Here is a 25,681-nt window from a genome sequence, read left to right as displayed (position 1 = left end):
TCATATGTCCAGTTAATCAGTTTGTTAATTAACCAAGGCCATCTTCAACTTCACATTCTATTTACAACTCTCTTATTTTTCGTAGGATTAGCACTTCATAGGTTGCGTGTACACGATTTAATAATGATTCCTTAACTAATCTTATTACAGGAAGCAAAATATAGTATAATATATATGCAACAATTGAAGTTGTGTAGTTAGGGTGAGGCCTGTTGTTTAGGTTTGCAGATATAATTAAGTAATTATATAGAATGGATTAATGATGATTATTATCCTTTACAGTTTTTTAATCAAGCATGCACTGCGGTTTTCATGGGAAGATTCTTCCGCTTTGATATTCTGAAGCCACAATAAGTTTAAAATAGGAAGCTCAATGGAATAAAATTCAAGATCACTCAATTTGAAAGGTGGATTGTTCAAGCCGTCAATTCAAGGTAAAAGTATTGCTGTGTAAAGGTCATAGATCAGCTGTTACGTTTTGTTGTATTAACCGTCTAAGACAAAACATATGGATTAAGACCACTCATTCCGAGCCGCTAAATCATCAATAATACAGTACTACAATACAATCATTGGTAAATTGTGTTTGTTATTTCAATAGTGCTATTTAATAACTAACTTATGAAAGAATAAAGTAAAATAACAAATATCAAAGTGAGAGAATTGAGATATATGATACTCAATTGATATTGTTAGCCCTCTTAATTTTTTGTGTCTTTTAAAATGAAGGAGAGGGGGGTATTTATAACCATCACCCCCCTCCCCCCCTCCTTCCCACACACACACACACACACATGCTTGCACCCCCACCGCCTCACTTGCAGCCTTAAATTGCAAGTAGGGTGGAAGTTCGTTTATTATAACACTCCTCTTTAGACATCCATCAATTACAAATAATTATATTTAACCTTACTTAAGAAAAACCCAATGGAATAAAAAACCTAAGTAAAGAAATAATGAAACTGTAAAGTGAATTTGGACATGTCTCGTATTGTCTCATTAAAAATCTTGTAAAGAAACCCCAATGGGACAAAACCTAATCAAAGAAAAAGAGTATAGTACACATATGTCCAGTACAATAAGCCTTTCTAAAAACGCCCCCTAATTGATGCTCCTCTTGTCAATGATCCCTCTTATAATAAAATTAATTTAGTAACTTATTAAGTCGTCACATACCAATGCCATACACTAACTTTTCAAATGTTGATGTTGGTAAGACCTTAGCTAATAAATTCGCAAGATTATCATTAGAGTGTATTTGTCTGACATCAATCTCTCGATTTTGCTGGAGTTCGTGAGTGTAAAAGAATTTTGGTGAAATATGCATGGTTTTGTCTCCTTTGATATATCCTCCTCTAACTTGAACAATACATCTTGCATTGTCTTCATTTAATTACAATTGCAAGAGCATCGAGGTATGTGGTAACTAGCATGTATTTTCAACATGATGGATGATAGATCTTAACCATATGCATTCTCAACTGGCTTCGTGAAGCGCAAGAGTTTCAGAGTGATTGGAAGAAGTGGCAACTAATGTTTGTTTTGTAGAGCGCTATGACTTCATTTTCATGATATGGAACTTCAGGTTCATTTTTGTCTCTGTTTTATAAACTCCATATTTGAAATAAGTACTTAGAACTTTAGGTTCTAAATTAGTATTTATTTATGGATTTTCAAGTTCATTTATCATATATAAGGTGGAAACATAATTACTAATATTAGCTCTTGAAAATATAATAAAAACATATTCAATCATAAAGGTTGTATTCAACAAGAATAAACAGATCCAACCATGAAGACAATATTTAACAATAATAAATAGATCTAGTCATAAAGACAGTTTTTAACAAAAATAACTAGATCTAACCATAAAGACGGTATTTAATAATAATAAATAGATCAAGCCATAAGGGCGCGGCGTGATTGAATTACAGACCTTTAGTAGGGGTGCATCGTTATACTTGCTGAGCTATTCGTGCTTATAACATGTTGTAATTTCAGAGGTTTTATTTAATAACTAACTCATTAAAGAATAAAGTAAACAAAGTAAAATAACAAGGATCAAAGTGAGAGAACTGAGAGATATGATATTCAATTGATATTATTGAATCCTCTCAAATTTTTGTGTCTTTCAAAATGAAGGGAGGGGGTTATTTATAACCATCAACCCCCCACCACCTCACTTGCCGCCTCAAATTGTAAGTGGGGTGGAGGTCCATTTATTATAACAAATTGATTATTATGGCCGAGAAGAAAGTTTCAATTTTTTTTTTTTACTTTTTCTTTTGTTACATAATTTATGTTTGAAATTGGGACAAGCATAAAAGATAACGGACCTGATTTCACCAAAATTCCTTGCTTAAATAAATTAATGAACAAATGGGCCCAGCCCATTCATAACCCTAACACAGAAAAGGTTTATTATTATAGTACTCTTTGGTCATGTCAAACAGAAACCTAGCTTATACAGAGGTCGTGTAATGCGTTAATTCTGAAAATGCTGATGTCATGGATATATATAAATATTCCACACTGCTTACTCCCTCAAAGTTGAAAAATATGGTTAATATAGCTTCATTTGGTTGATTAAATTTGTGTTGTGTGGCAAAAAGTGCATTACCAATTTGTTCTGCAATTCTCACTATCTTATCTTTTCATTTGTCAGTTAATCACCATTACTTATACAATTGTTGGTAGAATTTATAAAAAGTTGAGTTATATTTTTATTTGGTTCATACTTTGACCTACCTTAAACAAGATTAGTATATGCATTTTACTGGCTTTATATATTTGCAATTTCGGTATCAAAGGGGTAAACTGTAAAGCATCGATGGACGACCATTCACAATCATAATTATAAATGAAGAAGATGAATATGATTTTGCAGCAACCATGTGTATTCATCAATATTAGACAGAGCTATAGGTGAGAGTTTCTCTGTGAGGCTACTCACAAAATGAAAAAGTATATATAAGAAAGGCATTAAGAGGACCTGTATATATATTTATACATGTAGCTCTTTTAAGAAATATATATTAATTTTAACAGAAGAGAAGGGAATTAATTAATAAAAGATGCATTGTGTTAATGTGATTAATATGTGATTAGTTCGCTTTATCAATAGTTTGGATTATGGAATATATGGTGTCTCAAGTGCATGAGAAAAAGATATGTTGAAGAATGAGAAATAGGAGACATCCCCACATCCCTCATATTATTATTAGATGCAAGGTCATAGTCATTCTTTAGTGTACCTCCCATTATTACCTTTGTCTTTTGCCTCCATTGCTTCTCCATCCACTAAATGCTCTTTGCCTTCCCTTCTTTCCTGTTATCTTTTGTTACCGGATTTTTGCAGCTCTCTCTCTCTCTCTCTCTCTCTCTCTCCGTTTCTTCAATTAGGGTTTCCTCTTTCAGGCCTCACCTCCTGTAATTATTAAACCTGCGCAGCTTCCAGTTTCACAGTCACAGACTAAACCTACTCTATCTTGGAAGAAACAAACAACTGCTCTAGAAAGAGCTACTTCAAGGGAAAAAGGTACTTCCCTTTTATATTCATCTCATCTCATCATCAAAGAAACCTAGATCACCAACAGGTAAATTTATATATCTATATATATAGCTGCTTTCTTACTTTTTATGTGTTAATAGTTCTTATGACCTCTTGTGTTTTCTTGCTAAACAAAAGCCTAAAGTGATACTAGATTCCTCTGCGTTACAGGCTCTAATTTAGGACTTTGCTGTATTCATTATCTTAATACACTTGTGATGAGTTGCACCAGTCAGATCGCATGTTGAACTCATTTAACAAATGAGTTCACAATTACTCATGCAACTGGATTCTTTTAAATTTAGAAGCCTGGAGACTTGTGAGGTAGAGAGGGAGAGAAAGAGAGCTGATGAGCTAAAGAAGTAAACAGCCAAATTGAAAATCAAAATTGAGAGAGACACGCACAAGAGCCACCAGATTAGTTGAGAGTAAAGTATATATACATGTAAGAAATAATTGATTTAGAAAATCAAATAATCATAACACAGTAAACAAAAGAGAGTATGACACGGAGATACAATCAAAAGGTATTCTTTATCTAACAAGCAGTGACAATTAATCAGACTGTGTTTGAGTATATTTGTGCGCGTATGTGTGTTTGTGAGTGTCTGTGTGTGTTTATGTGATTGTGAAAGAGAGAGAAAGTACTGAGAGAGTTAGGGCTGCGCGTTGATGTTCTTCTCAAACTTTAAAGAGTTTTAGACATTCTGGATGTGGTACTTCTTAATTCTATTTTATAATTACCAAGCAAAATCACTCTGAATAACAATATTACAAAAGTTTCTGAATCTAAACTTTGAACCAATTAAAGTTAGGGGAGGAAACTGACACACACATCTGAAGGCAAATCAAAAGATTTTGCAGGTAAATCAAAAGATTTTGCTATATATTAAATTTTACCTTGTATATTAAATATGTGAATATACATTGTAGTATTCTTTCCATCAATTTTTTGTCAAGAAAAAAAATCTAAAGAAAATCTTACAACAATTTGTTTGATGGTTTTTGTATGTATCTTCTTGATGCAGTGAAAATGGCTTCATCCAGCTCTTACAATTCTCCATGTGCCGCCTGCAAGTTCTTGAGGAGGAAATGTATGCCCGGTTGCATCTTCGCACCATACTTCCCACCGGAGGAGCCTCAGAAATTTGCCAATGTTCACAAGATCTTTGGTGCAAGCAATGTGACAAAGCTACTTAATGAGCTCCTTCCTCACCAAAGAGAGGATGCTGTGAATTCCCTTGCTTACGAAGCTGAAGCAAGAGTAAGGGATCCAGTTTATGGTTGTGTAGGTGCCATCTCATTCCTCCAGAGACAGGTGCAAAGGCTCCAGAAGGAACTTGATGCGGCTAATGCCGATTTGATCCGTTTCGCCTGTAATGAAATACCAACAGCCCTGCCTGTACCACCCGGGGTGAGTTCGATTCAACCTATGGTGCCTCGCCAGAGGCCAGTTGAGTTTAGTAGAAGAATTGGTAATGAAGGAGATGCCTTTTATCAGCCTCCATCTTACTCTCATCCTTATATTCTTCCTTGGAGTGACAACCCTTCAGGGGATATCAACGATGGAGGAGGAGAAGGCAATAATATGTGAAATTATAAGACCCATTCAATGGTAAAAAACCCATCTAGGTTTTTCTCTGTGGACAAGACCTGATGATCAAGATCTCATTGGTATGGTGCTATATATTTGGTTGAGGTTTCTAGCTAGATAGCGTCACATGGATTCTTCTAGCTAGATCACTTTGAGTTTATGTTCGCATTTTTTCTGGTAGATTCAGTATTTATCATCCTAAAAACATGGGGTTTAAGCATGGTGTCAGTGTTTTTAATGTGCAGTTTGAAAACCTAAGCTAAATAAGGCTTTAGAACATAGCGTTAGTGTGTGGCTACTATAGCTTTTTCTTGTGTCAAACTGTCAATTGTGCAGCTCTAGCCATGTGCATGCGGAGTTGTTGTCCTCTGTGTCATAGTTAATTAATGCTTAAGAATAAAAGTTTCAAGTATATTAAGTAAAGAGGATTCTATAGCCTTAGTCTACGGCTTAGTCCACCTTTACATATATATTATATATTCTTCTTACCTTTCTTTCTACTTTGTTCTTGAGGACCACCGCCTTACTTTCTCACCAAATTTTTCTAGACCTTCTTTGCCGCAGACTTGAAAAAGATATACAAATTAACATCTTCAAATTCAACTCCAACTTGCACCTAACCATCTGTATAATTCTTGTAAGGTCTTTACTTTTTTCCTATAAGATGGCGAGTTACTAATAAACTATGAAACAATGTATCAATGGTCATGTTAAGACTAAAACTGAACGAAACAGAAAATAAACAGTATGCCTTTCCTTTTTTATGCATCAATTTAAAGTCTTTCCATATGTAGTTTTCATCTTGTTCTGAAAAAGGGGTGTACTGTAATGTAAAAAATCTGTTTGCTTTAGATTTTCGTTCTTTATTATTAGCCTGAGAAAACAACCTCACCTTGCATTAATTTCTATGCAAGATAGCAATTATCTGAAACAGTAAGTCACAGTCGCTGACCCCATTGGATCTGATATATATATATAAAGTAGTTTCTTCTTTCTTCTAAGGGATTCAGCCTCTTTTTTTCCCAATACCCAGCCTTTCCTCTTTTCATCCCCAGTATTTCCTAGACAAAACAGTTAAACCTTAGACAAAAGTCATCACACAGTAAACTTCTCGCCCGCTGCCCATTAATTCCTTTTTCTCGCTCTCATACTTTATATCTTATATTAGTTTCTTTAAGTCTTAAGTCAGACTGATGTAGATATATGTTTTTGCATGCGTTTATGATAATATGAGACATATTCATCAGGAAAACAGTTCTAACCACCAAAACAAATTAATATATGTAGCTAAAAGCAGAAAAAAAAATTAGGGTTAGGGTTTTATTTCACCTAACAAAACTGTTTCATTTTCTGCAATAATGATGATTTTTGAGAGAGATGGTGAAAAATGACTTTTCTTTCTTAGTCATTTCCTTATTTTCTTCGACTGACTAATTCTATTCAATGTTTTCATACCACAAACGCATTCTCTCTCTCTCTCTCTCTCTCTTGTTCATACTCACACGCTTTCATTTATTCATGTGTCACTGTTATGTATCAGTACAAAGCTTTGATCATGGCAGAAGACGACCATCTCTTCTGTTTCTTCTTCACTTTTTGTCAGTCCCTCTCTCTCTCTTTTAAACAGACACACGTATATATACTGTAGCCTCATGTAGAAATTGTTCTCTCCCTCTCAAGCGTCTCTGGATTTGGGTCTGGCAGTTCCAGTGACAGTCACGTCTATTGTCCTACAATTCATCGCCTCCTTTATTTCTCGAGATTGCCAAACACTTAACTTTATCTTACTTGGAAATTTTGGTGAACCAAATTTCAATCTTCTGATCTTATTTCACCACCACATCTTCCTCAACATAACTCAAAAAAATATAAAACATAATATATATGTGTGTGTGTACATTAAGAGTTTGGTTTGATAGTTGTACTGTTGAGGACACAGAGTACTCAGAGTGGGCAAGCGTGGGATGTATAACATCTCAAGTTAAAGTTGGGATTGGGGCTTTTCTCTGAAAAGATTGAGTTGAAACTTAATTGAGAATCTCTCAATCATCAATAACCCTATCAATTTCTCTGCAAAGACGTAAAAAAGAAGCAAAAGAGCAGGTTCAATTGGCAATAAGATTTATCTATATAATATAATTTTTTTTTATTATATATATAATAACTATTAACAAGGACAAGACAGACATCAACAACAACAGGACGTGCGGGTCCTCCAATGCTATGCAATGCAGTATGGCCCCCCACATGTACAAGAATTTCTCATGCTCTTCGCTTCATGGGGCTTTGAATGACAGTAGGGGACTCCCATTATTTGTATCTTTTAGCTCGTTTTGACGTTTCACACGCACACACTCAACCACTCTCTCTCAAAAGTAAAAAATAAAAAGTTTGAGTTGTGTGTTTTTCTTTTTAATTTTCCAATATTTTTACTGCTCAATTGATATCAAATATCATAGGGGTATTTTTACTATTTTGGATGGATTGAACTGGTTACCAAATGTATTCTTTCTCACTACAATAGTATAAGCAGAAATTATTGTTGTTTCTTGCAGCAGAATTTTCCCTTGTTTTTTTTTTTTTTTTTATCTTATCTTTTTTATCATTTAAACTTGTGTCCTACCATTTGCTCCTTCATCTTCACAAGTACTCGCAGAGAAATTTATCTCACATTGTTTCTGTATGCGCTATTGACAAAAATGCATGCTTAATAAATTATATTTCTTGTCCGGTAGTCCACTGTGCATCACTGCATCAGCCCCGTTGGTGTCAATGCCCTCCGGCAAAAAAATTTTAAAATAGGCAAGGATGTGCGTGCGTTATCGGGGATTATATTAAACATTAGCGATATAATGTATCAATTTGAATTGTTAGTGTGAATGAAAAGGTCTTAATAATACAATCTATTGGCACTCAATGTGTATCTTATTGCTTTTGGCAGCCGTAGGGGTTTGCGGGGTTGTTTAATTCAATATATTTATATAGCTCAACCTCTAATAGTAATGAACTAAACTTTGTTCAGGACTTAACAGAATCCAAGCTATAAATTAATTGAAAAATAAAGTGGTTGTTCTTATTAAATATCTTTCAAGAATCAAGAACTCATTTGATATCACATATAAGATAGGAGAACTAGTCATTGTGAACGTACAAATTAACTGAAATAGTTGAATCTTTTTAATCTTCTTTTTCACCATTATTGGTGCCATCAAAAGCATAGATTGCAATAATAGAACGAATAGCAGGTTACTGTTATTATATATGAAAAATACTTTGATCCTCAATTAAATAAACTTGTAGAAGGGCAACTAAATATGTTAACTTTTGCATCAATTACTAGACGCCAAGATTTCCCATATATATAATTAGTTGTTGATGATTATTATACAAAAGACGTTAACCAGAAAAAGCTTTGAAGTGGGTATTATTATAGTATCAGATTTATCCAATTATCCTCTCTGGGATTGGACCCTATTAATGTCTAGACGATTTCAACACCTGGATAAAAATGGAAGAAGTGCAACAGGCGGAAAGTTGGAGATGTTGATAGCAAAACCCTTTTGAAAAAGCCATTGTTCCAAAACCTCCCTATCTCTGTCTTTCTTATTTTATTTTATTTTTCCCTTTCCTCAAGTCATATACATGGCCTACCTATTTCATATGTAAATATTTTTGGTCCCATTGATAGTCATCTCTATTTAATTGATTGAATGATTGTTTTTAAGTTCTCCAACATTGAATAAAATGGAGAGGCAGATGAAGCAAGACTGCTTTTTGCTTCTGATAAATGCAGCATTCGAGATGGAAGAATGAAAATATTAAACAAGGAATAAAGATGTTCGAACAGTTGACTAGCTAACGGTCGATTAATCATGCTAACCTTATCAGGATACAATATTATTCCTCGAATATTGTGCCACAAATGCATCATGACCAAAACCTAATGTATATGTTATATAACTAATTGAAACTTGAAGATACATGAATTTCACAACTTCTAGATGAACGTACAATCTCTGCATCAGGAATATAAAAGAAGCAATAACCCAATAAATTATGCTTCGGTTGATCATATTAATTATTAAATCAAACAAAAACTATAACACTGACACGCACCTACCGATATGAGATTTAAAATTGAAGCATGCCACATGCACAAAGTTTAGAAAAAAGTTAAAATAAGGGTAACTGGGAAATATATTCGTATTATGATGTTTACATAAATAATTTCTCTTGTCAGATTACCAATGATGATGGTCATGATGGTGACCATGGGTATGATATAATAAAAAACACAGGAAGATTATGAATAAAATAGTTGCCCTTTGTTGATCATATTCTGTCTTTAAGCAATGATTTATAAAGAAGAATTATGGGATTATGTTAATAGGGAAAATAGAAGTGTACAAATCTAGTTAGATATGGGAGAGAATAAAAGAATATGTTATAATATATGGGGGAGTATAATTCTGAGGATATAGTGTTGGCCCCTTCAATCTTTGAAGATAGAGGAGAAGGAATACCATCTCCTATCATGTGTTCACAAAGTGTTGTTCTCCAAAATGGACTGGTTTTGACTTGATTAAAGTGATCCTCGTTCAATAAAGTTGCAGCATTATTAATAATACCGAGTACCTGGAGTATTGTTTACATTAGAATAATATTTATATATAAGAATTTCTTTCATGGAGTTCTTTTAAAATTTTTAATAATGTTATGTACTGCCAGTGCTATTTCTTTCTGCTTTACTTTATAAAGGATACACTGATCACTGAAATCTGCATCGATCTGCCGTTCGCACTTTATTTACGATGGACACTGAGGAAGCCGAAAGTAAATCCTTGATTTTTTCCACCATTAATTTAGATTCTCATCCTCGCTCTTATCGTTTTGGGTTTCCATAATGGGCTTCTCAAAATTGTTGGACCCCATCTCAACTTCTTTTTCTGGTTTCAATTATGGTTTCGATAATATTGCATTTACAACCCTATTTCACTAACTTTTTTTTATAATTCTGACGTGACAGCTTGTAAATAGATCTCGTTTGCTCACTATGGGTTTCGTCTACCCAATTATGAGCTGATCAATTGTAAACTATCACATCAGAATTGTAAGATAAAATTTATAAGATTGAGTTGTGAACTAATCTTTATTGTTCTGGTTTTAACCTGTTAGAATTAACACATATGCCTTAGCTTATTATAACACAAAAATTGTCACAGATTTATAACAAAATTTATCACTATTAATCAATTCCTGATAAAAACATGTTAAAAGACAACATTTTAATCAATTATATCAGATTATGAATGTCAATTTTATTTATTTATTTTAAAATATTTCTGTCATGGCAATGGCCATAAGAATGTCTTTGATTCACAGTAGGATCAACGGCACATGTCCAAACGTAAACCAATCCTGATTTGATACAACAAGAAGATACATGGGCTAAATAAACCGTGGAATAGATGGGTCATAATTGGGTTGTTTTGTATTCGTAGTTCTAGCCCAATAATACATGTAGCCATAATTAATTACTTGATTGTAAACTTAAAAGCAAACTTATCAAAGGCAAAGAATCAATAATCAATTCATGTTTCTGGATACCTAATTCCATAGTATGAAAATTAAAACTTGAATCTTGATTAAATCAAAAATAGGCAGTGTTTCTCTCCCTTTCTTCTCTTTTGTAATCGCAAATTCTCTTGATGGCAGAGAAAATTTTTTAGCGTATTTTAGAATAGAGAGAGGACCCGCCTTTTATATTGCAGTTATGTAATTAACTGCAAACACCATACCTTTCCATCAAAGGCTAAAGACCAATATGCAGTTCAATTAAATTAATTATTACTAAACCTTATATTATATTTAATTCACATGGACCACTTTATAATGAATTATAAATAAGTCTAACATTCTCCCACTTGGTTCATATGTCATAAAAAATAAAACTTTACAGCTTAGTAATAAATATAATGTGTACACAATAATAATTAATTAAATCATATCTTAAATTGTCAAGATATAACATTATAAAGTAGGAACCTATAGGATCATGGCGGTCATATGTTATTAATCAACATATTCCCTTCCATGTATCACTTTACAAATTCTATACTCAGAACAATCTATATAATTCTTAATGGTCCAACAATATGCCCTTATCAAGGACAAATTTGTCATCTTTATCATTCATGTATACAAAACAACTATATAAAGAAACATACAACAGAATAACTTATATCAAAGAAACAATACATCAAGAGCTCAGAGTGACTAAACATAAAGAGCTTTATGCACATAAACAATATAATGTTAACAACATATGTCAAGGAACATATACTACATTATAAATCATCATCGGGCAATAATACCCATCCTTTCAACGTGCTCACTAAAGGTCTTAGGTGATAGCCCTTTAGTTAGCGAATCCGTTATCATAAAATTGGTGCTAATATGTTCAATAGTCACTCTTGTTTCTGAACCTCTTCTTTACGGCAAAGTATTTTAATTCCATATGTTTTAATTAGTACCTTTAGAATATTTGTTGTTTTTGAAAAGAAGATTGCTGCAGCATTATCACAATAAATTTTCAGCGGCTTGGCATACTATCGACAATCCCAAGTCCTGAAATAAATTTCGCAGCCATAATCCCTGAACTGTGGTTTCAAAGCATGCCACAAACTCAGCCTTTATAGTGGAAGCAGCAATGACAGACTGCTTCACACTTTTCCACGAAACTGCTCCTCCGCTAACATAACTATGTAGCCAAAAGTGGATTTCCTGGTGTCTAAACAACCAGCGAAATCTGAATCTGAATATCCAACTACCTCAAGATAATCGGATCTCTTATAGGTAAGTTAATGATCCTTCATCCTTGTAAATATCTTAACACTTTCTTTGCAGCTCGCCAATGATCTATTTCAAGATTACTTTGATATCTACCCAGCAACCGACCGCAAAACTAATGTCTGGTCGTTACATGTCTAAGCATACATTAAACATCTGACAACTGATGCATAAGGAATATGCTCCATTGCTTACGTCCAATCCAATCTGTGGGCATTGCTTAAGGCTCAACTTGTCACCTTTCTGAATTGGAACTGACTCGCAGAGCACTTAGCCATTTTGTATCTCTCCAGAACTTTGTTATAAGCTTTTTGAGACAATCCCATAATCCTTGTGATCTATCACGATAATTTCAATTCCAATCACATAGGATGCCTCGCCCATATCCTTCATCTCAAAGTTCTTAGAGAAAATCTTGGTTTCATACTCATGCCAAGATTATTAGTAGCAACAAAATGTCATCAACATACAGGACTAAAATTAAAAATGCGCTCCCACTGACCTTCAGATATATACACCAATCAACAGTGTTTTCTTTAAATTCGAAAGTGGTAATGGTATCATTGAACTTGAGGTACCACTGTTTGAAGCTTGTTTTAATCCGTATATAGATTTCTTTATTTACACACCATGTGTTCCTTCCCTTCAATTGGAAACCATCAGATTGTTCCATGTACACTTTTTCTTCTAAATCCCCATTCAGAAAGGCAATTTTCACATCCATTTGATGAAGCTCTGATCATAATGACTACCATTGCCATAAAATTCTAAACGAGTCCTTTGAGGAAACTGGCGAAAAAGTCTCGTTGTAATCAACACTGTCTGTTTTAGTAAAACCTTTGACAACAATCTGGCCTTGTACCGTTCAATATTGCCATTAGAATTGCGCTTGGTCTTAAAGACCCTTTACACCCGACTTTCTACAACCTTTAGGCAATACACTAGATCCCAACTTCATTGTATTCCATTGATTTTAACTCTTCTTTCATGCGTCTAACCATTTTACGAATTATCACTTTTAAGGGCTTGTGAAAAAAACTGGATCTGCTTCCATTCCTAGTCAATTTCAGACTCTTGTAGATAAACCATATAATCATTAGAAATGCAGATCTCCTTTGTCTTTGGATCTTCTTAATGCTATTTCTTGTGTTCATTACTACTTCATGTGGCTCACCAACCACAGGTTCATTGATTACTAAATATCAGGTAGTCTTTGCTCAATTATTTGTTGTTCCGATTGTTATCAGAACGTCTAACAACTATAGGAACCACAACCTCTGTAGAAGTCATAGGCGTAGGACCTGTACCCTGACTTCTTGAATATCCACTTACGTGGTTCAACACTCCCTGGTTTCACCATTCTCAATAAACCTTGCATTTCCAGTCTCAACTATCTCGTACTATGGCTAGGACAGTAAAAACGATACCCTTTAGATTTTTCTGGATAACCAATGAAAAAACCACTGGTCGTTCTTGAGTCCAGTTTTCTTTTCATGTGGATATAAATCTTGACTTTGCTGCTGCAACCCCAAACATGCAGGTGCCTCAAACTAGGTTTCTTCCTGTCCACAGTTCAAAGGAGTCTTTCGAACTACCTTACTAGAACCCTATTTATAAATATACAACAGTCTTTAATGCATATATAAACAATGATGAGGGTAATGAGGAATGACTTAACATACTCCTAACCATATCCATTAACGTTCGGTTATGCCTTTCTACAACACCATTCTGTTGCGGTTTCCCGACATTGTGTAGTGGCACACTTGCCTCGACTTTCCAGGAATTTAGCAAATGGACCTAGACATGTCCAGATTCATTTATTTACCATAATATTCACCACCTCTATCTGATCGTACTACTTCACTTTTCTATCTAATTGCCTCTCAACTTCATTAATGAATACCTCTAGGATATTACAGTTGAGATTTTTCATGCAATAATAAAATATTCATAACGTGAAAAATCTCTATAAAGTGATGAAGTATCTTTCTCCACTAAAAGAAGGTACATCAAAGACTACATATATCGGTGTGTATTAATTCAAGGAGTTTGTGCTCTTTTGGCTGCTTTCTTAATTGTGGATGTGGTTTGTTTTCCTTTGATACAATCCACACAGACACCAAGATCAGTAAAGTCCAAATTGGTAAAACTTCATCATTTACAATCTTTCACCCTTTCTCTTGATATATGGCCTAAACGCTTATGCCATAAATAAGCATATTCTCATCCACAGAAGCACGTTTTGTCCTATACTATGATGCAAGGTCAATAATTCTCAGCAACAAATTATCAAGATGTATTTGTACAATCCATCACAAAGCACACCAGAACCAATTAAACAATTATATAAATAAACTGAAACATCCATTCCCGAACTTAAAAATATCCTTCTAAATCAAGTTTAGATAAAGATATTAAATTACGGGTAAACTCCGGTACATAAAGATATTAAACAAATCTAAATGATGTCCAACATTTAAAATTAAACGATAGGTTCCAATGGCTTCAACTCGTGCTTTGACTCGATTCCCCATGTACACAAATCTTTCATTGTCGTTTATGATCTAGGTCATAAGGAATCCCTGCAATTATAGAGATATGAGCGGTACATCCATATCAATCCACCAAGTATTAAAGGAACTTCCGATAAATATGATTCGAAACATACAAAAGCACTGGGCTTACCTTTCTTTTTGAACCATGCCTTACGTTTCAGGCAGTCCCTCATATAGTGTCCAACTTTCTTACAGAAATGACACTTTTCTTTAGTCTTATCCTCTTATGGACTTGGGCAAAGACTCATTATCTTCAGTGCCTTTTGCCCTTTCCATACTTCTTGTTGGATTTGTTCTTAACTCCAGACTAGCTCACAAGATTAACAAATGAACTCCTTATTTCTTCAATCTTTCCTCCTCTTGAACTAACTTAGTTTGAAGCTCAGTCATATTCCATTTATCTTTAATTGTGTTATAATTAATTTGAATGGACTAAACTAGGAGGTAAAGAGTTAATGCAAACTGAACAAGAAACTTTCGTCCACATACATTCCCATGTTTCTAATTCTTGCTGCTATAGTTGACATCTCAGTCACATGTTCATACATGCTACGAGAACCATCATATTTCATGGTGGTCAGCCTACTCATTAATGCCCATGTGTGGGACTTGTCACGGCCTCAAACTGAGAAGTCTCTTTGGCTAATCTCATAAATTCCCTAGCATATTCTGTGTAGGAAGTGAGATCTTGATTTCGCTCACCATTGTCATCCGTAAATATTTCAGCTCAATCTATTCGATCTCTCCCATTCCTTATGGAAAGGCCTTTCTTCATTAGTGCGTGTCTCAGTGAGATCAGCTGGTTTCTCTGTCATGATGCAAGGTCGAGATTTTGAACACCTAAGTAATACTGGACTTGTTCGCTCCATTCATTAATTGAACCCATTAAACTTAATAACAGATGAGGCGTGAAGAGCAAATGCTGCAAAAACAAAAAATTATGCTTGCACATTAATGCTTTGAGTTTTATACCTTATACAATTTCAGATTCAGATATTAACATTAATTATTATTAAACATAATATATTTGAAAATCTCCTTTGGGAGATATAACAATATACGATAATAACTAATTGATGCAATCTTTTATAAATATGTTTGTTATCTTTGGATATACTAAACACACCTAATCATACATTAATTAACCACGATTATGTTCATTATAGGATTAACTAATCTATCTTTGGGCGACCTTAACTATCCTATACATATAAACTTCAAATTACTCATGTCCATATATTATGTCATCTCATTAAAGCATCTAATGATCATGAGTAATTGAATCTTATTTAGTTTATATCTATGGGATAAACATTTTAATTTGGCCACTTTGGTGACTAACAAATATACATAATATAGTTATCAAACTTAAATAATAACTATAAGGTTGTCATACTTATCTTTCTCTAAAGAAACTTATACTTTAGAAACTTATACACATTTCACGTGCCTAAACACACATTAGACAAATTGGGTTGATTTGACCCTCTTATATATTTGATTGTCACTGTTACTTTGACGGTTGACCGTTATTTTAACTGTTGACCTTTAATTTTAACAGTTGGCCATTAGATTTAACGGTTGACCGTTAACTTTAACCATTGACCAGTCATCAACGGTCTGAACCGGTTTAATCCGTTGATCGGTCCGGATCACCTTTTTGGATCCTAACCGGGTCAGTTTGACCCATTTTTTCGGTTCGGGTCTGCCTATTTAAACCTATTTGGTTACCCGTTTGACAAAAAAAGATTGGGCTTCTTAGGGTATAGGTTTGGCGTCTTTGTGGGTTATTCTTAATGATTTGAAAATTGGGCTCACTTAATACTTTTATAATTGGGTTGGGTCATATTTCTGGAAAATTAGGTAAATTTCATATTCCGAATTTCTGGAATTTTTTTTTTTTTTATTGAAAAGTTTCTGGATTCTGAAAATTTGCACTTCAGAATAATTTTCGAGCCTTCCAATTTGTTAATTTCTAAACCCAAACTACTTACTTAAATCATTTTACCCAAACCATTCCTATTCACAATTTCCAAAAACCCAATTAATTTCTACATCCCATAAGAACCCAAAAATAACCTACTGGAAAATTCATCAGTCTCAAACCTGAAATGGCTCTGATACCACATGTAAACTAAAAGCAAACTCATCAAAGGCAAAGAATCAATAATCAATTCATGTTTCTATGCCCTAAGTTTGCACAAATATAAAGTTATGGGATCTTGAAACTTGATAACTTTCTCATATATATAAAAGAAATACATACATGATTCCATATTCTGAAAATTAAAACTTAATCTTGATTGAATCAACATGGCCGTTTCTCTCCCTTTCTTCTCTCTTAATCGCAAATTCTCTTGATGGGCAGAGAAATTTTTTTAGCGTATTTTAGAATAGAGAGACCCACCTTTTATATTGCATTTATGTAATTAACTGCAAACACCATACCTTTCCATCAAAGGCTAAAGACCAATATGCCCTTCAATTAAATTAATTATTACTAAACATTATATTATATTTAATTCACATGGACCACTTTATAAGGATTAAAATAATTCTAACATTGATACCTTAATTTGTGATAAAAAGATGGCAGTTTTCTATAAACACTAAAAATAAAATATTAAGGATTAAAAAAAAAATGAAAAGAAAAGCTTAAGAGGAAACTAGCATTAAGAGGAACTGGACATAGGCTAGAGAGTGGACGATAGAATTTTTTGGGGTATGGGCCATGAAAGTTAAATGGAGTAAGCTAGTCTTGACGGAGACGTTCAAGTTCTACTTGTCCTACATGTTTTCAATTTCTAGCAAGCCCATGACGAATTTAAGTGAATCGAGCCACGTACTATTTTCTAATGTCCCTCACTTTTAAAAAATTTCGTTAAAGCTTTTAAAATTTTAAATTATTAATAACTCTGAACCAATATTTCCAAAACTAGTATTCGGTCAACTTATATCTAAATATTTTTTTTAATTTTTTGAAACTTATTCTGAGGGGTATTTTGGTATTGCAAAGTCAATTGGTAAATAGTTAGTTTTAAAGAAAAAATAATGAGGTGAGAGTTGTTGGATAATTCCATAACCATGGGACCAACTTCAATTCAATAAACCACAAGGGAGGTAATCAGTTTATTATGTAACCACCTCGAGGTTTCCCTGATATATCTAAACCCTCAGGTGTATTAGGGATAACCCTAAACCTGCTGTTACTTAAACGTTATACATCTGACCTCGATATAGGCAAAAGGTGTAAATACCAAAATTGACCTTCTTCTTTAACTTTCTATTTAGTAGTGGATGAGGAATCTTATCGTACCACCCCCAAGCACGATAAGAGGTGCCATGTCTAGGCGCGACATGGTTGTGCGTTTAAGTATGCCTAATCGCGTTGTGTCGATACATCGCACCTTGGCCGTCTCATGAGGCTTATTGATGACGACTAAGACGAGTAAAGGGTTGTGTGTATGGTGAAGAGGTGAAGGTGTGCAAGAACTATGATAGTTTGGGTAAAGGTGAACGATTGTCATAAGCGGCCAGTTTTTGAGTTTTATTTGTTTTTTGTTTTTCATTTAAAAAATACTTTTATAATGGTAATTAATACTTTACTCTTCATCACTTTCATTTATAGGAAAACCCATAACATTTGGGTAATGGTAGAGGGTTTAGAGTTATTTCTGATAACCTAAGAGGTTTAGATATATAAAAAAAAAACCTTAGGTTTAAGTAATAATCCCATATTAATATACATAAGATTTACTAGGAATATAAGAACAATGTGGATTGTGGAGTGAAGTTCTCATCTATTTACTCTCTTGACTCTTCTAGAGGTAAAATCAATGAAGTTGAGCAAAAGAGAATCAAGTGAAGTTGTATAAATCACAATGGTGTCAGAAATCCAATTAAACTGTGTTTGAATCATGGTTACAATATTCCGTATGCAACAAAATCTGACCAAAAGACTTAACTAAATTAAGAGAATTAACTACATTGATGCGTGATTTTGACACCAACGACTCGCACGTATAAAGTGCTAAGACCTTTTTAGAAATTACATGTGAATGATTATAAGTAGATACAAAGACTGAATAATAAATGAGAGATGTGATTTTTAAAGTGGTTCGGATGCTTAAAGCGAATCTCACGTCCACTTTTTCCTTTTATATATGAGAGATTACAAGAGGTCGCGTATAGCGAACAACAAATAGAGGTACAATAATTGAGTATTCAGAGAGAATATCAAGTCAGTCTCTTTCCCGTAGGTTATCTTTGCTCTGAAAATAAAGATTATAATCAGAATGAGGGTTCAGTCTTAGAATCCCGAAAATGATTGGAGGAGTCCTCTATTTATAATAGAGGAATTCAAGGGAATGATTGCAAATCTGCAAGTGGGTAGGTACCGTGCAAGTCCTTCCTTGCGTCCCATTGGCTAATAACTCAAGAAATATCCTCAAATTATCTGGACCTTGGATAGGTGTGCAGTCCTCAGACACTTATAGACGAAACCTGAATTTGCTAAGTTAGGGAGCAACGTGGCAGCTCTTGGATGGCGCAAAGCTTTCCTGAACTCTGATTGGTGCTTGCTGACATAGGCTATCGTCAGCTTGATTTTTTGGACATAACAAAAGCTCCCTAGTTCTTAAGGTTTAAAGATTGAATCTTGAGAACTTCATAATTATGTCGTGATCTGACTTGTCTCGAGGAGTGTTTGCCTAAACTAACTATTGAGAATAGCCACATTGTTGCAAACGACATAAGGCTGATAGTCTAATCCGCTAGCGAACTAAGTGTAGATCGTGACATGGGTCTCGAGAACTACACAAGCGACCTGACGTGATCATTCACAAAGGTCTAGGAACCTAATCTAGATCATGATCAGTGCTATCAAAATGTATTTCGTACTCTACCTGTCATTCACGACCTGAAAACACTTAGAACATTTTGCTGTCGATAATTGAGAATCATTTTGCTTAGTGTTTGAATGTGACATGCGAAAAAAATGTCTTATTCGAACGACCTCCTCATATGTTATCCATTGCGTTTGATGGTTGTCTTGGTCAATAAAATAAGCTTTATCTGACAGACATTTCTCTGCGCAATAAGTGCCAATCATGAATATTAAATGCAAGCGATGATGAAATGAAATTCCCTTTTGAAGCATTAAATGTGGATGATGGTGTATTTAATGTGGAGGAGATAATCACGCTGGCATTTAGCGATTTCAATAAAGAGAAATGCCAGTTGATCTTCACGAAGTGTGAAGGCTACTCTTCGCGCAGATTAGTGACACGTGGTCACAATCAATGGTTGGAAATGTGTTCCCACCCAAACATCGCTTATAAAAGAGACCCAGCGTTGTCTTCCACCTTATAAAACCCAAAGCCCATTCCAAGTTTCTCATAGAACTCAAACTTTTAGAGAGAAAAACAATGTTTTTGCACTCAAAAGATTAGTTCATCCTCTTCCCGGTTGATGCGCACTCAACGCTATGATAGAACATTCGTTCCCAGCAATCAAGAGATGAAGAAATTTCTTCTCTTTTTCATTCATGTCAAAAAACTTAGTTTTTATAGTAATGATGGGTGTGAACATCTGGTAGGCTTAGATGATGATCATTCTTGGGTAATGTTTGAAAAGAAACACTTTAAGAGTCAAAACTTAGGGCATAGATCTTTAGAAAATCATTCTTAAGAATTTTTAGGGTTTTTGGCGGCTATGGAAGAGGAACCAAGGTTATTTTACTCTTCTAAATCATCGTATAAGGTAACTTATGCGGAGTTTGAGTCATCCCTACATGTCGCCCCTTTATAGACTTTAAGAGAGATGGATATCTCTGAGGCGAGAATAGTAGGAGAGGGAAGCTTGCAACCATCGGGCACTTGGGTGGGTCCTAGAAAGGTGATATGATCAACAGTTTCTAAAGAAGAAATCTAGCGAGCAATAGACTAGTACACAATCACTGTAAACGTGTTCCAACACAAGTCGCACACTGCTCAGGATCTTCCTGAGAGGTTAGTTGCAATCTCCGAAGCAATCTTTAAATGTGGAGTGGGGATACCTCTTCACCCCTACATCAGGTCAATCCTCGACCACTATCAGATCGCGTCATTCCAACTGATGTCAAATGCATATATGATAGCAGTCGCTATGTAGATCACATTTAGTGAACACAACCTCGGCAAGCCAATAGCAAAGGAACTCAGTTGCGCCTATTATTTAAAGAAGAGTAAAGACAAAGATTTGTACTACCTCTCCAAGTGATCAACGATTAAGGGAGGGATATTTGGTTACCCCAGCAACGTTGGGGCTTATGAAACAAAATATTTTTCTTCGAGTATGATAAAGTCTATAAATTTAAGGAGCCGAGTAGGTTTTCCTTTTAATTTCCAGATTGCTCATCTTTTAACTTTAACTTTCCTTAATATATTAAGCTAACAAATCTTTTGCTTTCTTACAGGAAACAAAACGACCAGATTGTCGGTGCTAGTTGATCGCAACCGCATTGAAGCATTTGGTCGATTACCCAACCAAAGTCGTAACACAAGGCTGCTTGTGACTACTGCCAACCATTGAAAGTACGGATTTTTTTAGTCCCGACGTATATTTGGACGGTCCAGCTCGTAAGTATTTCTTACACAGAAAAATTTTAAGTCTTTATTAACAAAAGAATACTTTCTTTGCGACGCATCTTTATGCCATGCAGCAACTATGCCTCCAAAGGTCGCGAAGATGACGAAGAAGCCTGGGGGCTTCGCATTCCCCAAGATTAATCCAATTGAACTAGCTGGAGCAACCTCCAGTGATATCCTTGTAAGAGGGATATAAATTGGTGCCAAAAGGCAACAATTCGTTAAGCAACGCAAAGAAGCTCCCTGGCCTATTGCCGCTCGTCCGTCGAAGAAGAGAACCACAGGCCAAAAGTCAAAGAAGAGAAAGAGAATAACACCGAAGAGAAAACCGAATCTAAGTCAGAAGGTTTCAAGATATTGCCAGATAGACTATAGCCCTATCAACTCTTCTTTGCGAAGACGACCTCGAGGGACGCTCCCGGACCCTCGACTGTCCCTAGGAGCTCCTAAGGGAAATAAGGAGCAATTATGACCGCTCAAGGGGAAGCTGGCGAGCAATAGACAGGCGAGCAACGAGGCTTGACTTGTCTATGTTGGATCTTTTAGGGCAACTACCGAACCATTTGCGGTCGATGGTTTACACCTTTTAGAATGCCAACTTGCCACAACCTTTGATAGGTATGTGGCCTGTCAACCTATCGACCTGGTGGTCACCGCACTTCAGATGCAAAGTCAGGTAAAATGACTTGCTTTCTTTGAGAACTCTTTCATAAAAGTCGATCTTTTAGCTTTTTAAGAAAAAAACTAACTCTTTACTCCTTTCCATGCAGTCTTTGCTCGCCCTGAATGTGGCCCATAATAAGATGAAGATCAACTCTATTTGCAAACTCTACGATATGAAGGAGGAAATTGTCAAATTGAAGCAAGATCTTGCAGCTTCAGATGAAGAAGCAAAGGCCGCCCATATTCAGGCAAATGTATATTTGACTGAAAGGAATTTTGGTCTTTGAGCAGCATACTTCTAGAAGATCGAGCTCGAGAAGAAAGATAGCGACAATAAAGAACTCCAACGAACAATAGCGAGCCTCACTAGAGAGTTGGGCCAAAGAGAAAAGAAGCTGCAAGCAAGCTCAGAGCACGAAAAAACAGCAGAGAAGACTCGAGCTAAGTTATGGGAAAACTTGGAGAAAGAGAAGAGGGCATTGCAGACAAATCTTGAGCTAACTCATGGGTGAATCACTTCGTTGACTGAGCAAATGAAGTAGCAAAACTCGAAATGGAGAGGAAGGCTGCTCACTAGGTGCTGCAAGCTATTTATAGCTTATTGTTGAACAATCCTAACATGGATATCTCCGACCTCCACGAGGAATACCAAGTTGCTCTTGCTTTTATGGTCGAGGCCGATGAGCAAGAAGAACAAGAGCTTGCCCTAGAGGACGATCAGTAAGAAACAGAAGTCCTTGAAGATCAAGCAGACGACCTAAAGGTCGGTGATCAGTCAGATGACCCAGAGGTCGAGGTGGCTGAAGTCAGGGATCCTGGTGATCAAGACAAGTTATCATTCTCTCCTCAGCTCGAATCGAGTCTTTTGTGGTTATTTTTTTTTCTAATGTAGCTCTTGGTCTTCCTTTGTAAATAATTTCCAAATATATGAAAGGAACTTTTGACCACTTGTGATAGCACTTTTATAACTTAAGTACTTCACAAAACAAATATAGCATAACTGATCATAGAACTTGTAAAACATTATAAATAACAAGATTATTAAAAACTTGAGATTACAACACAAGTAATTCTTTGAGAAGATTTGGAATAATCTTATTCATAGTATTTACAACAATGAAAATTTTACAAGTAAAAAAAAAAATGATCAAGCTATAAACGAGTTTGGAATTACTGATAATAAGGGCGAAAATGCTCAGTATTCCAAGCTCGCGGCACATCAGAACCATTAAACCTTTTGAGGTGATACGTTCCAGGTCGTATCACCTTAGAGACACGATATGAGCCTTCCTAGTTAGGTCCCAATACCCCCGTACTTGGTTCTCTTGTACTAAGAAGAACTTATTTTAACACCAGGTCGTCAACCTGGAAGTCTCTTCTCCTGACTTTAGAGTCGAAAAATCTTTTTGCCCGCTGTTGGTAGGAAGCTATCCTTAACCGAGCCTTGTCACGGGGTTCTTCAACTAAGTCCAAACTTGCATGTAAGAGTGTTTCATTGTCTATTTCATTGTAGGACTCTCTCTAAAGTGAACCAACTTCTACTTTCATTGGGACCATTGTCTCACAACCATATGCTAGCGAGAAAGATGTTTCTAAGGTAGAGGTTCTCGAGTTATTCTATATGCTCATAGAAATTCTGGGAGATCATCGGCCCAATTGTCATTGGTTGCGCCAAGCTTGGCCTTTAATGTGTGCTTGATAGTTTTGTTGACAGCTTCAACTTGACCATTAGCTTGCAGTCTTGCTACTAAGGCGAATTTCTTACGAATCCTCAACTCTTTGCAAAACTACTTGAATTCCTCATTATCAAATTGTTTCTCGTTATCAAAGATGAGTGTATGAGGAATCTCATAGCGGCACACTATATTCTTGAAGACAAAGTCTTTGAGCTTCTTTGTAGTGATTGCGGCCAAAGGCTTTGCTTCAACCTTTTTAGTAAAATAATCCACTATAACCACAACATATTTGATGCCACCTTTACCTGTTGACATGGGTCCGATGAGATCAATTTCCCACATAGAGAATGGCTAAGGACTGATCATCATCGTTCACTAGTGGGAAGGAGCTTGCGGGATGCTCGTGAATCTCTGATACTTATCACACTTCTCATAAAGTTGAATGCATCTTCATGAAGTAAGGGCCAATAATATCCCTGGCGGATAATTTTATTGGCGAGAGATTGTGCAGCAGTGTGATTACCACATATTCCTTCATATATCTCTGTCATGATATATTTTGCTTCATCATCCGTTACATATTAGAGGAGGAGAATGCTAAACACTTGTTTATACAACTGATCTCTGATGAGAGTGTAACGAGCAGCTTTAATTCGCAGGAGTCTTGCCTCAGTCTTGCTGTTAGGAAGAACCCCATTTCTGAGATACTGAATAATCAGAGTCATCTAGGAAACAGACTCAATTGCGGCTACGACCTGATCAGGTGAGCTGATGTTGGAAGCTTCGATGTACTTGATTGAAATACTGTCCGAAGCATCGGAGTCCAGCGATGAAGCTATCTTTGCCAAAGCATCTACGATAGAATTACTATCTCTCGGGATTTTGCCTGATCGTATAGTGCATGAAGGGCTCAAATGCGGCCTTGGCTTTCTTTAAGTAACTGATCATATTCTCTTCTTTGGTTTGATATTCTTTTAGAATATGATTGACAACCAGCTAGGAGTCGCTATTAATGTCTATCATATATGATCTCATTTCTCTTGCTAGTCGCAGACCACCAAATAGCGCCTCATATTCGGTGTCATTATTCGTAGCTTTGAATCCAAACCTAAGGGCTTAGTAAATGCGAATTCCCTTAGGACTGATGAGCAGAAGACCAACTCTGACTCTTCTCCTATTCGAAGACCCATCAACATAAAGACTCCAGGTTGATAAGTTTCTAACAGTTTCCTGGATAAATTTACTGGCTGGCTGTTTAGATTCTCGATCTGGCTGATAAGAGAACTCTAAAATAAAGTTAGCAACAACTTGCCATTTAATTGTTGTTTTTGGTCCGTAATGCAGATCGAATTGACTTAATTCCATAGCCCACTTAAGCAACTTACCTGAAGCCTTTGGCTTATGAAGGACTTGCTTGAGTGGGAAGTTGGTCAAAATATGGATGATGTGGGCATGAAAGTAAGGTCGCAGCTTCTTGGAAGAGATTAGCAAGGTATAAGATAATCGTTCCATCTTTGGATACCGAGCCTCGGGTTCTAGCAGTCGTTTGCTTGTGTAATACACTGGCCACTGAATTCTACTATTTTCCTGAATGAGAGCTATGCTGACGGCATATTGAGAGATAGACAGGTAGAGAAATAAGATTTCCTTGAGAAGGGACTTGGATAGAATATGTGGCTTTCCAAGGTGCTCTTTTATGCTTTGGAAGGCTTGCTCACACTCTGGAGTCCATTCAAATCTCTTGTTGGACTTGAGTATATAGAAGAATGGCAAACAACGATTTATTGCTCTGATATGAAGCGACTGAGAGCCACTATTCTCCTATTCAAGCTCTGAACTTGCTTTCGATTGGCAAGAGTTTTCATATCTAGGAGAGTTTGGATCTTCTCGGGGTTGACTTTAATTTTCCGATGGTTAACCATATACCCGAGGAATTTCCCTGAGGATACTCCAAACAAATACTCAAGAGGATCAAGTTTCATTCTATATCTTTGGAGTATGTCGAATATTTCTACGAGGTTAGCTATGTGATCTGAAGTGATATGCGACTTGACTAGCATGTCATCAATATAGACCTCCATTGATTTTCTGATCTGCTCGAAAAACATATGGTTAACCAAACGCTGGTAGGTCACCTTAACATTTTTTAGACCGAAGGGCATGAC

The 25,681-nt window shown here is 35.6% G+C and overlaps 1 protein-coding gene across 2 annotated transcripts; it reads left to right on the top strand.

Annotated features, from left to right (window-relative positions):
- Positions 1–3,326: 3,326 nt before the first annotated feature.
- On the top strand, positions 3,327–5,573 carry LOC116142270 (protein LATERAL ORGAN BOUNDARIES-like). Of its 2 annotated transcripts, none has more exons than XM_031427716.1 (2): positions 3,327–3,538; positions 4,579–5,573. In XM_031427716.1, exon 2 carries the CDS (start codon positions 4,584–4,586, stop codon positions 5,142–5,144), a length of 561 nt encoding a protein of 186 aa, XP_031283576.1. In that variant the 5' UTR covers positions 3,327–3,538; positions 4,579–4,583; the 3' UTR covers positions 5,145–5,573. The 2 variants fall into 2 exon arrangements, with proteins under 2 accessions (XP_031283576.1, XP_031283573.1); XM_031427713.1 differs by having other exon boundaries at positions 3,327–3,596.
- The last annotated feature ends 20,108 nt before the right edge of the window (positions 5,574–25,681 follow it).

This window comes from Pistacia vera, unplaced genomic scaffold, assembly GCF_008641045.1.
Source record: "Pistacia vera cultivar Batoury unplaced genomic scaffold, PisVer_v2 Contig1126, whole genome shotgun sequence".
NCBI classification, from domain to species: Eukaryota; Viridiplantae; Streptophyta; class Magnoliopsida; order Sapindales; family Anacardiaceae; genus Pistacia; species Pistacia vera.
Note: the sequence above shows the minus strand (reverse complement) of the source record. Positions and strands in the feature narration are given on the sequence as shown.

What these genes read in the sequence shown, in the direction of transcription:
- LOC116142270 (XM_031427716.1), top strand. Translation starts at nt 4,584, where the DNA reads ATGGCTTCATCCAGCTCTTACAATTCTCCATGTGCCGCCTGCAAGTTC.